At 43.2% G+C, this 15,635-nt stretch overlaps 1 protein-coding gene across 1 annotated transcript; it reads right to left on the bottom strand.

Annotated features, from left to right (window-relative positions):
- Positions 1–2,663: 2,663 nt before the first annotated feature.
- LOC308301562 (integral membrane protein 2A-like) lies at positions 2,664–10,403 on the bottom strand. The gene is made up of 6 exons (XM_080745584.1): positions 10,244–10,403; positions 9,062–9,199; positions 7,684–7,869; positions 7,206–7,316; positions 4,688–4,832; positions 2,664–2,834 (listed from the first exon to the last, which is right to left on the bottom strand). Exons 1-6 carry the CDS (start codon positions 10,313–10,315, stop codon positions 2,740–2,742), a joined length of 747 nt encoding a protein of 248 aa, XP_080601710.1. The 5' UTR covers positions 10,316–10,403; the 3' UTR covers positions 2,664–2,739.
- Between the last annotated feature and the right edge of the window lie 5,232 nt (positions 10,404–15,635).

The raw sequence follows: 15,635 nt of genomic DNA, 5'->3' as shown, positions 1-15,635 counted from the left end.
ACCATGCGGTTTTTATACAAGTTTGTATAAAAAAAACGTGCGATTGAATTCAACAGGATCAATAGTCTCAATAGCTCTGGTCCATAGCGTTAGCGATAACAGCGTGCAGTGCTGTGCTACAATGATTATTATGCTATTCAGTCAGTTAGTAAACTCTTTGGTTACCACCGCGCTCCCTTTAGATCAACATGTAGGAGGAGAATGGATCGCACACAGTGAAGAAGCACACACTGAAGAAGGCTTACAGTCGAAACGTTTGTTTCTCATCCATGCAAATGCAAGAATAAAGAAAACATCAACTCTTGCCACTGTGCGATCCATCCTCCTTCTACATTCAGTCAGTTAGAAACCCACTTGTGTTTAGTAGTGTACCTGACTGTATCCATATGCATGCGTGAGGAACCAGCTTCAACGGCCGTAGCGTAGATGATATCCGAGCTGATCGTGAAATCCACAGACGAGCAAAATTCCGGGGGTCCGCAGCCAACTACGGGCAGGTATTCCGACACATAAAACTAACCCTAACCCCCAAGTTGGCCCAACCCTAACCTCAGTGACCGGCGAACACGAGCACGACGCCTTGGTTCTTCAACAAGCAATCTGTTCACACGCAGTGCCCAGGGGCTGCTGCCAGCAGTGGCGTCAGTTCAGCAAAAGCTAAGGTATGGCAACATGACTGGTGTCTAGTCATGTTGCCATACCTTACCTTTTTCTGAACTGACGCCACTGGTGGCAGGGCTGCGCAGCCTGCAGAGCGCAGACAAGTTCACGGTGCTCCAGTGATCAAAGCTCACCAATCGGAAATCAATAATATACAATAAAAGAAAGAAATGGGCAGTTATCTTTGATTTTAGAGAGGATTCTAAGTAATCACTCGCTCACTGGATGTCCTAGGCACATGAATAACATCGCAAAACAAAAGATCTTTGTCAGATTAAAGATCAAAATGTGATTTTTCAAAAAAAAAAAAAAAAAAAAAAAAAAAAAAGGAACCGAATAAATTCGGTTTTCGCACATGGCACACGTTTTTTAGAACCGAAATTATTCGGTTTTAGCACTAAATGAGTTAATAAACAAACATTTTTCTTACATTTCATGTACATAACATGACATGACATTTTGTCAGAAATCATATCCAATGTAATAAGGATGTCACCAGGTTAAACTTGAATTCAGCTTTCTGCATATGCATAGCCTACTAAAAATACAAATATTATTAACTTGTAATTTCAGACAGAATGCTTTGAAACAAAACAAAACTTCTGACAGTATTCCCCTCCAACTCTGTCGTCAGCATTCCTTTTATTTCATCCGAACAATGAGGCTTCAACACAAACACTAAAATGCTGTTACAACACCATGTATGTTACATTATCACACAGCAGGGACTTGTGGGAACAGCAGGGCATTCTGGGAAATGTCTACAGTGTGTGTGTGTGTGTGTACTTAGAGCTCCGGCCTTGTAAAGCCTAATTTGGTGCGTTGTGTGATGATGTTGCACGCGGAGAACAGCAAAGAACGGTGGAGAATAGCAGACCTACAAGCTCACAACGCGTCATGATGCTTATATCTCGGCTATTCTCCGCGTGCGACACCGCCGTGCGTCAAAACAGAAATTAGGCTTACGCCTGAGACGCAGGCCATCCCTCTGTGACTTCTTTTATCATCAATTAAAGGAAAATGACTCCTGTATTTCTACGAATCTTATACCTTTCAAATCCATCTATCGGTTCTTGTGTAACAAAACTGTATCTGCTGGTCTGTGTTCTGTCATGTCAGGGTTTTACGAGAAACTGATAAAACGGTAAAACAGATTTTAATAACAATAATAATAATAATAATAATAATAATAATAACAGCAACTTTTAACATCGGTAAGCAGGGAGGAACAGCAGGCTGTGACACACAGGCAAGAATCAATATGAATAAAAACCGACATACTTGTCGGAGGATTCTGCAGAAACACGTATTTCAATTGGAGGTGACGCGGCTTTGTATTCCAGTAACGAGGATAGAATCCAATTGTAGGTGGCTACTGTACTGCAACGACAACGAAAAACAATCAACAAAGGGGAAATCTTTAGTTAAAGCTTTTTAGCTAACAGGATGGGATGAGGGATTGCTAAGAACTGTCAAGAGATCTACAGTATGTGAGTTAGCGGGAGCATGGCAACCTGAAGAGGTTTACATGAGACTATGGGTTATAGAGTTAAATTCACTCTTTACTGGAAGCAAATGAAGGAGAAGCAAATCGTTGCTGTCGGGCAGAAAACGTGTTTGTCCAAGGCCGTTACTTACATGAAATGGTGAAAAGGAACCTGTGTTCCAGAGAAGTATTTATAAAACGGACTCAACCACTTTCACTTTCAAAATAATAGATCCGAGATCTGTTGGCGAAAATAGCCAATCAAAGTTTCCACTTTGTCGCATTGCAACACGTTGTGCTCTGACTTAATGCACTGTAGGGCATTAATTTACGTCAAAAACACAACATATGGATTTGGAAATATGGAGACACAAGTTTCTGCCCAGACAGCAACAAAATGTAGTTATAATGTACAAAAAATCCCTAAGCTACCAATAAGAGTGGAAAGACGGCCTTCTCGTCCCCCGCTCTCCCTCTCTCACAGCCCTTCCTCCCTCCCTCCCTCTCTCTTCCCTCCCTCTCTCTCTCCATCCCCTGCTTCCTCCAACCCTCGCCATGTCGGTGGGACCATCGGCCTGTCATCCGCCCTCCCATCAGACCTTGCATATCCTGGTCTCTGTCACAAACTTGTTCTCAAAGTGATGGATGGTGAAGCACTCCTCTGCTGAGCGCTTCTGGATCCCGCCACCTGAACACGCACACGCAAATGCACACGCACACACAAATTCTATATTTAAAACTAGAAAGGTAAAAGTCAGGGAAATTGCAAGTGTGGTTGCACTGGCGCGAGTCGCGAGGAATCCACCGGGCAATGAATTCCGTCTTTATATACCAGTAAGACTCCCTAATCGGGAGATAAGCGACCGTCAGGTCGCATATACAAACTTTAGAAGGCAATGGTAGGCAATCAGGATGGAATATGGGAAATGGGACAGATCCATGTTGATGACATGACTTTAGAGATAATGTGTACCGCTTTGCGTGATTTTAGGGCAAAATCTGTTGGAGCAGTCTCCAAAAATGTGTTTTGCAAAAATCAGCCTGATGTTGGCGCTAGAAGAGGGCCATGTGAGAAATGAGGGGTGGTGTGGCAGGCAAGGAGTGTGTGTGCGAAGTTTGGCATGGATTGGGGCAACGGTGGTGGAGATATGAGTAGGGGAAAAGTGTGACGTGATGGACAGACAGACTGACTGACTGACTGACTGACTGACTGACAGACAGCCGGTGGAGGTTTTGATAGTAACTGCGACCTGACGGTCGCAATTATATATTGTAATGTCAAGTGAAGCATGGCCAATTCTGTCTGGTTGGACATTATATTGTCCAAGATTTCTGGCCTTACAACCCAGATAACTTCAGTTAAAAGGTCAACAAATACAGGCTCACTTTAGCTGGCATAAACGTTCTCGGACCTAGAACAATAGTGTGTTGCCTATAGCAGAGAAAGATGCCTGCAACAAAGCAGAAAGCCAGCAGCACTCCAATTTAGATAAAGTATTTTCGGTGCACAGCTCAAAAGAACATGAGACAATGAGGAAGTTGCCAGCACTCAAGGAGATTGAGATTCCTTGAGTGCTGGCAACTTCTTCATTGTCTCATGTTGCCTATAGCAACCACACTAATAATTGTATACTGACTGCGGAAACTTCCCACTAAACTTCAAGTAACTCTGACTTCAGAAGGTTGACATTTCTCTATTACAAATCCCTGTTTTGAGTGGTCTCGTGTAATAGTGTAATATTTAGAAAAATCGACTTTTGATATTCATGAGCTAAAAATCTTAACAAAAAAGGTTTGGAAGAATTCACTGAATGCGCAATGTATCTAGAACATATGAACGTTTTAAAAAATATATGAAAGTTTCAAGATTTCTTTTTAGATGGATCTATATACAGGGTTCCCACACATTTTTACCAAATAATTTCCAAAACCTTTTCAAAGCTTTTCCATAATATTTAACCCAATTTCCAGGACTATATAATAATAATTCAGCTCAATAACAAGTCACTTACTCCTATGCTGTAAATCGCTTTGGATTAAAAGTGTCTGCTAAATGCCTAAACTGTAAACTGTATGCGCAATGCCCAAAGACAGGTAGTGTATGCCAGTGGTTCTCAACCTTTTCAGGCTGTGACCCCCGAATTAATCATATTTTAACTGGGGACCCCCCACCCTGACGAGCACTAAGAGTTGAGGAATTTTGTATGACACGTTTCTATTGTGAAAATAGCCGATCTACATGCTCACAACGCCTTGCGTTGCGAGGCGTTGTGAGCATGTAGATCGGCTATTTTCACAATTTCTGCCTCTGATATTTGACAATTTGGCCAATGTTTAATTTGTCATTTCAGAGGTATTAACAAAATCAATCACCAAAGACAACGCATAGCTATTTTTTCCAGGACCTTCCAGGACCCTTGATCAATTCTCAAACTTTTCCAGTACTGGAAAAATATTTTTCTAATTTCAAAATATTTCCAGGAATTTCATGACTGTGGGAACCCTGTATACATGGAACAACTTTAGAAACAGTGTGTGGACCTGGGAGGTCGCAGCGGCGCTGCATGCGGTACGTCTCCTTGCCGTAGCAGAGGCGGCGGATGTAGACTCCCAGAGGCTTGAGGTCTTCGATGCGTTCGGTCACCACCAGGTCCTCCTGCACCAGGTAGCTGCGGTACGAACCAGACTGCATGGAGGGGGAGAGACAGTGGCGTCAGTTCAGCAAAAGCTAAGGTATGGCAACATGACTGGTGTCTTGCACACGCGCGCCTTCGCAAGACACCAGTCATGTTGCCATACCTTAGCAACAGGCATGATGAATTCATTTTAAGAAGTACATTTTATTGGTGTGTGTGTGTGTGTGTGTGTGTGTGTGTGTGTGTGTGTGTGTGTGTGTGTGTGTGTGTGTGTGTGTGTGTGTTTTAAAACCAGTTTTTGTAAATAAAACTGCCCAAGAGGGACAAAAAGAGCATGTTGATTATTTTATAACCAGTAACACTGTCTCAATTACTAGGTTCCACGGTATTAGAAGGGTATTACAATTAATTGTATCTATTTGATTATTTTTTTTACTTGATTATTAAAACAAAATAAAATTTTGCTTGATTTTAGTTTGTTTCAAGGCGGTTCTCTGCGGAATGGGGATTGTTCTTTGCGTAATCAAGACTTTTCTCTGCATAATCCTGGGGGGACTATTTAAGGCCTGCATATTTTGTCCTATAGTGAATTTATTTATTTTTTATTTCTTTCTTTCTACAATATATACACATATAACAACAGGCCCACAATAGGTATGTTTATTCTGCATTTCATGCTATATTTAGGATAGGAGAGTTTAGAGAGACAGTAAACAAAGGCCAGAGAGAGGACAGACATGCAAGACAAGAGAGGGGTCAGATTTGAACTTGAACTTAGCACATAATATCACCCACCTACACTAGATGAGCCACCAGGCACCCTGAGACTCCTCATTCTTAAACCTCATGTAGACCTGCAGTGCCCCCTGCAGTTGTTGCCAGTCCATTGCTACAAAACATTGTTTTTCTGTGATGGGATTGGCCTGTCGATAACCCCACTGATGTCCCCTCTCCCACCCAACAAGCTGTCATTGATCTTATAGAGTGACTCTTTTCCCTATTTTCAATATTCCTTTTGAACACTTTTGGGTTCTGGGTATGATGATAACAGGCCCAACGTAGGGACACCAGGTTGAAAGTATTAAGCTAGAATTAAACATTAGTGTGGAATAAATTGATCAGTGAGGGGTAGTTTAATCAGGCCCTGTGTGTTAGTAAAGGTTAGCACTCTGGGGCCTCCTTTTGGATCGACCACAGGGTGTGCCTCTCATGTGGCTGCGATATTCTGCATTCAAGTCTGACTATCCTTCCTGTCCCTCTTTAGCTGGTTACCTGGACATTCAAACCTGGTTCTCAGGAACACCTGTTTATCAACTTTACTAGAGCCCGTTGCTTAGAGATGGACCGATTGCAAAATTCTTGGCCGATACCGATCCACCGGTTTTATGAAGGTCTGACCTGCCAAAACCGATTTTTCCAATACCGATTTCTTTAGATAAGAACTAGAAAATAGGGTTACTCCAATACCCTTTTTTTCAGGCCAAGTAGGCCTACAAGACATACTTCAATTTGAGTACCAATAAGCGAGAAGAACACTAATGCCAAATCAATCACAATAGTACAATATCCAAAATCACAGACAATATCCAGTCTAATATGACCATCTGGACTAGTCAGGAGGAAAGCAGGTGACGCATGCTTTTTTTCCCCCCTTCTTTTTGGAGACGACATTGACACAGGATTATGGAATATATCCTTACGTTGCAAAGGTAATCAGCACCATCTGTATTCTGTAGGCTGCCACTAAGTAGACTGGCTGCTACTTGCTAATGTTTACTTTAGTCACAGGACCGAGCATCATAGACACAATTGGCATAAAACAGGTATTTATGTCAGTGACCTGCCGGTCACCGATTCAGCCGGTTTGATATCATACCTGCCGATTTTTGATATTGGCCGATTCCGATTTCCATCCCTAGAATGCAGGTATGAAGTACCTGATGGAATTGTAAACTAACAGGACCAGTAATCCCCTTGACCAGGTCCAGGACCATATTTACTAGTGGAGCAGAAATACGTCAAAGGTAATAGAAAGTAAAAGACTCTGTGAAGACACTGCGCTGTCGAAATGTCACTAATAATCTTTTGCACCTATTTAAAGTTTTTGAAATGATCTGTGTACTCCAGCTTTTTTTTTCAAAAGTAATGTTTGAAACAAGGTAGATCAAAATGAATGACATGGGGAGGAAATCAAAAGCAGAGGCATGGAATTTCTCTTGATCCTACGCAGTAAATCAAACTGATGAAACGTATGGCATTGGCATTAATGCTCGGGGGGCATTAATGCTCGGGGGGGCAGAGGGCATTGGGTCTCTGCTCTAAAATGTATTAATACAACTCAGGATTTTACTGTATAATAATAAAATACATGGAATTGAATTGTATACGAGTACAGAGAAAACACGTAAACAGGGCAGCCCTACCATGAGCTCCATGAACAGGTCCATGAGGTCTTGAGGAGGCAGAACTACGGAGGTGTTCAGAGGAATCACAAAGCAGCTCCTCAGGGTCAGGTCCAGGTAGGCTGTCAGTTTCTACACGCACGCACGCACACACACACACACACACACACACACACACACACACACACACACACACACACACACACACACACACACACACACACACACACACACACACACACACACACACACACACACACACACACACACACACACACACACACACACACAACGAAAATGATGAAGAAACACACATTTCCTGCATGAGTGGTATGTTGTGAATATATTTGATGTAAATGGGTATTAATCAATCAATAAATAAATACAATAACAAATGTTGTTATGTATGCGTCCTGCATCTTCGACATATTAACTAATTTAATATCCCGACCCACAGGTTGAGAACCACTGGTGTAGTGTGATTGAAGGTGCTGCTCACCCTGTGGAAGTCGTGCAGGATGTAGGCGGGGTCTCCGGGTCTGAAGCGCGGGGGAGGGACGCTGATGACGGCCATGTTGTCAGAGATCTCCACCTCCTCCTCCACCCGCGGCAGGTAGTAGGGCTGGCCCTCCCCGCCGACCCCTGCTGACACGTCACTGAACTGCATCGCACCGTGGTACAGCCTCTGCACCGCGCACGCGCGCACACACACACACACACACACACACACACACACACACACACACACAGACAGACAGACAGACAGACAGACAGACAGACAGACAGACAGACACACAGACACACACACACACACACACACACACACACACACACACACACACACACACACACACACACACACACACACACACAGAGAGAGATAAACACTTGCACAAACAAGAAAGATTAAATTCTGGGAAATTGCAAGTGTGGTTGCACTGACGAGTCACGAGCAATACACTGGGAACTGAATTACGTCTTACTTCCACATTCCCTAATTGTGTAGTCTTCTTGTAAATTAAGTAAAGCAGATGTTAAACAATAATTAACTCTTTAGAGCGTAAACTGAAACCAAATGGACCTTACAGGTCCATTGGGTTTCATTTTACGCTCTAAAGAGTTAAAGATCTATAAGGGTCCATGTGGTTACCAACTCTCCATCATTTAGCTGGGGACCACCTGGATCCACCTCAAGGACCACTGGTGGTCCACTGGTCCCCAGACCACTGGTTGAGAACCACTGTTCAGATTGCAACACACAAGTGAATTGCTGATTTATTTTCTGTTGAAATCTATAAACATTCCTGTGTTTCACTTAACAAGTTCAAACTATTTAATAATGACCTGGTCAATATCAAATACAGACCTGATCTGTTTGTCGTAGACCAGTAGTTCTCAACCTTTTCAGGCTGCGACCCCCAAAAGAATCATATTTTAACTGGCGACACCCCACCCCGAACCAAGAGTTAAGGCATTACATTTTGTATAACACGGTTCTATTGTTATAATGGCAAGGCTCACAACGCCTTGCCATTTTTACAGTTTCTGCCTCTAATATTTGACAAATTGGCCAATGCTTAATTTGTCATTTTAGGAGTATTAAAACGTGCTGGTACCCTCTTTACACTTAAACTTTATGGTGGTTTGTTTACTGTTGAGTGAGAAAAGAATGTTGCACATTAAGTTAATCATCGGGGGACCCCCCAAAATAATTTGGGGACCCCCCCCCCCGGGTGTCCCGACCCACAGGTTGAGAACCACTGTCGTAGACGAGGACAGTAGAGAGTGGAGACTGCGGTTGCTATTTTGGAAGTGGGGTGTACTTTTGACTTTAGTCTGGAAGAAATGATAGTGTGTAGGCTATTGTGTAATAATACCTTAGGAGCGAAGTAGCGATACAGACATGCTCCTCCAACGATCACCCCGCTCAGGATGAAGGCGATGCCCAGAAGAGTCAACAGACAGCGGCCCGTAGAGCCCTCACTGCTCTCCTGAACAGACCCCACCTCTGGATCCTACGCACGCACACACACGCACACACACACATATACATATACATACACAGACACACACACACACACCGTGTTAATTAAATGTTTCGATGAACTGAGTACAAAGGAAAGGACCCCAATGGAAACAAGCCTCTTCCTCTTAGCAGGCCTTGTATTGAACTGTACTTTCCTGTGCTGTTTTGGGGCACAAACTGCTAATAAAGTATTCAATCAGTCACACACACACACACACACACACACACACACACACACACACACACACACACACACACACACACACACAATATATCAGAAGCAAGTGTCATCATCATTATAGATCATGTATTTGATGACTTTTACTTTTGTATCTGTGATATAGATACGAAAGTAAAAGTCAGACTCGATCAACTACATCCATGACAGTCTTGATCCGAGACTATTTTACAACATGGGTAGGCCTATGGCTATATATTGGCTAGTGTCCTACTTATGTAGATACAGCGGTGTAATGTGTTCTGTGTTGCTGCTTCTAACTGCTGGCCAGATGTTTGAAAGATGGGCGGTCCCAGTGGGCTGTAGTGTAGGGTGCCGCATCAGGTGCAATCTGTCATTGTGTGCAACTGCAAGATTGCGACGACAAATACATAAAATAAGGCCGACGGACGCTGTAAACCTGCAGTATATGCACTATGCAGAGGTTAACACAATCAATGACACATACACATTTGATCTCTTGGCCGATTCGATCTACTTGTAGATCTGACCTGCTATTTTTGGGCAAATGTTTCGCCCCAGGATATCGCGATAATATCGTATAGACCTATCACTATTTTTTTGGGTCACAATAATCGTGACATAAAATGTCCATATCGTCCCATCCCTAAAACAACTGGCCCGTGCCACGGTCACTGTCTCCTGATCTACGACGCGGGTGAAGGCCTGGACAGCCGTCAAACATAAACATCTACACGCACGCACACACACACACACACACACAGACATACAGACGAGACAGTCACACTCATCACAGACGCTCTTCCCCAGACAAAACACAGCAGGTTTCCTCACCTTGTCCGATGCCGCTGCATCTTTCTCCAGCGCCTTTTGCGCCAGAGCGGAGTTAAACGCGATCTTCACCATGTTGCAGCGAACGACAGCGCCGAGTTTCTGATGTAAAAATTAAAATCAGAGGAGATTATCTGCACGGAGCCGCTACAGGCTCTGGTGATACGCCGTAATGTGTGACCTATAGAATACTGTTTCTACCTGTAGAGGTCGTTGTTTGGCAAATTCATGTGTTTCAACTTTGAATTTCAAAGACGTTTCGTAAACGACTTGAAACGATTTGGTTTGTCGTTTGAAGCTGTTTATTATTGAATTTATAATCAGTCTAATCTGCCAGTCTTCTGATTTTCCTCTGTGTTATTATAATGACAGATGAATTAATAATTATTTATAAAGAACATATCTCTAACAAAGTCAAAGTGCTTTAATTTGGAAGCAACATCAATCAACAATCAAACACCCCGATAACATTTATAAACTGTAGAGTTGTTCAGTGAGTAATAATTAAAACACACAGGGAATTAAAACAAAACAAAAACAATAACATTTAAAATCTAAAATACTATGTAAAGACTATCATATTCTTTCTTTGACATGAATCTGATGTATTGCTTTTTTGCTGCACATACATTTTAGAATTAGATCGTCATTTCAGTTCCTAGAGTTACGGCATTCGGTGGGTCACGAATCCAGTTGTAACACCAAGTTATTCTCTACAGCTCCGCTCTGTGACGCATTTTACAACCTCGGCTTTATGTAGCGCTTCCGGTGACTTTGCTGGGGATTAACATTATGACACCCAGCAAAACATGATGTCTCGGTTACATTGGATGTATGTATTGTCAGACTTTGTCTTTTATTTCTCATGACATAAATCTAGAAATTGAGACAGACTGCCGAAAGCCAAATGACTGAAATCACAGATCATAACAGCAAGGTTAAGTTTGTGTTGTGTTGTTTTGTGGAGCTTTGGTTCCATCTGGTGGGGAAGAGTGGAAACATGTTCTCAATTTTAACCGATAATAATGTAAATAGGGATACAACTATAAGGTTTATGCAGTTTTGCATTGCTATTTGGCTTAATAGAAAATACATAAATAAAATAAGGGAAAACTTAAAGGTAGGGTAGGTAAAATAAGTGTTAAATAGGTCTATATTCTGTACTCATTTAAGCTCTATATTATACAGAAAATGCATTTCAGGTGGGGACACCAATTTTATTCAATGGGGACAGATTAAACAAGTGAAATTGGAAGTGATGACACAAAGACATGAGCAGACAAAATTGGAACTGGAACACTATAAAAGAATGAAGCTGATAAATGGGTACTCTCTCCTGATTGGCTGGAATCTTGAAACCTGAAAATGTATTTTCTGTTTATTAAAGAGCTGGAGAGACAGGAAGAGCCCTGTTACTGAACAAATACTCAAAGCAACAGATTTTGATGAAAACCTTTGAAAATGCTTGTATAATTTGTTGAGAACAAACTGAGGACATTGGATTTAGAAGAGGAGGAAGAGAGCAATGTTAGGGAACTTCTTTTTTTTATGTAGGCCTATTTATTCATGAAATTCTTTAAAAAAAGTCAAGAATTTGTTTTTAATTAATACAAAATGTGAATCTCTTTTCTTTTTTTGGGGTGGGGGGGGGGGGGGTTTTGAAATAATACTTCCAAACTAAATGTAGGAAACTACATTTACCAAAAAAAATAAAGGGATGTTTACATGTGACCCATAAAAATGTGTCCGCTACTCCGCGTCCCACAAATGGGCCCAGGCCCATTGTTTGGGAAACACATAAACAGTGGTCTCGTCTACACACTCTGGCCACATGAGGCCAAGCATTGTCCTTCACCAGGACCGACACAGGACCGATTACAACTGGTAGTTCCGATGAAGCAATCTGATTGGTTAAAGTAGCTCTCTACCCGTGTGAATAATGAGCATTACCCCACAGGTCTAATCAAACAGCTGCGTTGGTCACAAAAGAGCTGAAGCGCTCCCCTCTCCCCACACTGTGCACAGTTAAGGGACATAGTAGCTAAATGTGGCATTAAAAGATTACAAATTCCTATCGAATATCTTAATTACAATGAAATTAAGTTGACATGTTTTTTTAAGGGCAACAGTTGTATAATCGCAATATTACACTCAATGTTGTTGGTTATGTGATTATTGTACCTTATGCGCTGCCTACGGGCACTCGCCCTTCGGGCTTGTGCCTGCTGCAACGCAGGCGGTACAATAATCACGATAATAACCAACACCCTCTTGTGTAATATTGCTCAATTATGCCATGGAGATGTGTGCAACCCTCCAAGGATATCCCTTCCCCAGACCACCACTGACCCAATACACTACCAAGCCGGTCATACGGGATGATGTTACAGGCAGCAAATTGTTCACCAATCACCACTGCGTCTAAAGGCTCTTTCATGCCTGTCACATGTGCTCAGTGTGAACCTGCTCTCGTCTGTGAAGAGAACGCGGGGCACCACCAGTGGCGGAGCTGCCATTGCTGGTGTTCTCTGGTGAATGCGAGCTGCGCCATGCTTGGCTGTGAGCACAGCTCCCACTGGAAAGTCTAGAGATGCCTCAGAATACTTTTATAATATTGGAATTCATCAATATCACTTCAGTTTTAACCACTTAGACTCTCTATATAGTAAAACAATGAGTTGCACATGTACTTGATGCAATATATTTTTAGCCTACACCAACATATTTTTGTCCATGCCTTACCCCTTATCCCTAAACCTCTTTGCCTTTTTTAACTATTTTGAAAAAACATTTAAAAATACTTCAAATAGCCGAGCTATATCGACACAATGTGAGCTTATAGATCAACTATTTGAACTTAACAGCACCAAAAATAGCAGATCTACAAGCTCACAACGCGGAGAATAGGGATGCTGGAGTTTAAGTGATTAAACGCCAAGTATTTTGCTTAAAACCCTGTCACCTATGGGTCTTAATATTGACTTTGATCTTAGACCCTTTTTATAGACCCTCATTGAATCTGTTTTTAATTATTGCTTTTGTTCCTTTTCATTCTACAGGCGCCCGTCTACAACAAGTCTCCTAGGCTATACTGTCACAGTGATGCAAAATAAACCAGGCATTAAAGGTCTTTGCACACTGCTGCGTTTTTCGTTGCGAAATGCGTTTTTCAGGGCAAACGTGACGCTCGCAACTACAGTTTTTGCTGTCTCTACTTTTACATTTTTCTCTGTACCTTTCCTGTCTCCATGTCTCTGTCCCTCGCTCTCTGTCCAATAATCTGTCTCTATCTTTGTCGCTTGTGCTCTCTGACTCTTGGTCAACACGTCTGCATCCCCCCCCTACCCTCCCTCCCTCCATCCCTCCCCTATTTCTCTGTCCCTTTCTGGAAATAGAGGGGCTCTCTCCACTTCTCTCCCTCCCTCTCCCAATCCTGCCCATCTCTCTACCCCCCCCCCCCCTTCTCTGCGGTGGTCTCTGCTTTCAGTCCAGTGAGTCTGTCATGGTTGTTCATGTAAGTAAATAAACACTTACAGTGCACCAGCTCTCTAACACACACACACACACACACACACACACACACACACACACACACACACACACACACACACACACACACACACACACACACACACACACACACACACACACACACACACACACACACACACACACACACACAAACCACCACTGGCCTCAGTCCAGACAACTCCACTGCATATATATCACATTTAGCTCTTTGTGTGAGTGTGCGTGTGTGTGCACGTGCAAACACATATGTCACAGGCACACACAAACACATGCACACTCAGACATACTGTACACATCAACAGAAACAAACACGCACACACGCATGCTCACACACACACACACAGTCCACACACACACACACACACACACACACACACACACACACACACACACACCTCTGCCAGGCTATGATATTTCCTCTGTTAAACAGACAGATTGAACCGGTAATCAGCAGTGAAAGGTACATAAACAGAGCAGCTGATTTCTGTCCTGTGCCCCCCCCACCACACACACACACACACACACACACTCTCTCTCTCTACCCACAGTCTCCTTCTCTCTCTCTCTCACACACACACACACACACACACACACACACACACACACACACACACACACACACACACACACACACACACACACACACACACACACACACACACACACACACACACACACACACACACACACACACACACACACACACACACACACACACACACACACACACACACACACACACGTTGCAACCCAGTCCCTAAGTACTCCTGAAGGCTTGTTTATGAGCTCGTCTTACGCTGTGTTTGATCCATCCATACAGACGCACGCACACATGCAGAAACACACACACACACACACACACACACACACACACACACACACACACACACACACACACACACACACACACACACACACACACACACACACACACACACACACACACACACACACACACACACACACACACACACACACACACACACACACACACACACACACACACACACTTGCAAGCACATTGCAGAGAGACAGAGCTTAATGTGAGCCATAATCGCAGTGATGATGAACGAAAAACTTACTTTTAATCGGGCAGGCTTCTCAGCATCACACATGAAGAGGAGAGAGAGACACACACACACACACTCACACACACACACACACACACACACACACACACACACACACACACACACACACACACACACACACACACACACACACACACATACACACACACATACACGCCTATACTCAGGTCAGAGAGGGAGGCCAGAGACGCTAAAGGGGAAACACTAGGGGTTGCAGGGTGGGATAGGTAGCAGGCCAACGGCCGGGGATGACAGATGATCACAGGACACGATAGGAGGGGGGGGCAGGAGAGAGAGGGAAGGAAGGAGGGATGGAAGGAGAGAGAGAGAGAGAGAGAGAGAGAGAGAGAGAGAGAGAGAGAGAGAGACGGAGGACAGGGGGAAAGGCAGAGCAATCTGCGAGCGTCTGATGCTTGAGTGAGTTTTCCGAGGAGTTGATTAACGGCAGATTAAGCCGCTGTCCGACCAGTTTACCACTCAAACCTCACCAACACGCCTGGCTGATCCCACACAACGCAAACATGCTGCCACGCATGCAAGCACGCAATGGCAAAGGCACGCAAACACAACCACATACACGCACATGCACATGCACACTAGGGCATTAACGACTTGTGATTTTTGCAAGTCGACTCGACTCAGTAAAAAGATGAGTTGAAGTCGACTTTATCGTTTGATGATGTCATCACATAACACACAACCCCCCAATTATTTTGGGGGGTCCCCAGATGATTAACTTAACTCATTGAGTGCCAGCCTATCACCACTAGAGG

Source organism: Nannobrachium achirus (genome assembly GCF_963921795.1).
Source record: "Nannobrachium achirus genome assembly, chromosome: 17".
NCBI lineage: Eukaryota > Metazoa > Chordata > Actinopteri > Myctophiformes > Myctophidae > Nannobrachium > Nannobrachium achirus.
This window is presented reverse-complemented; position numbering and strand designations above follow the sequence as displayed.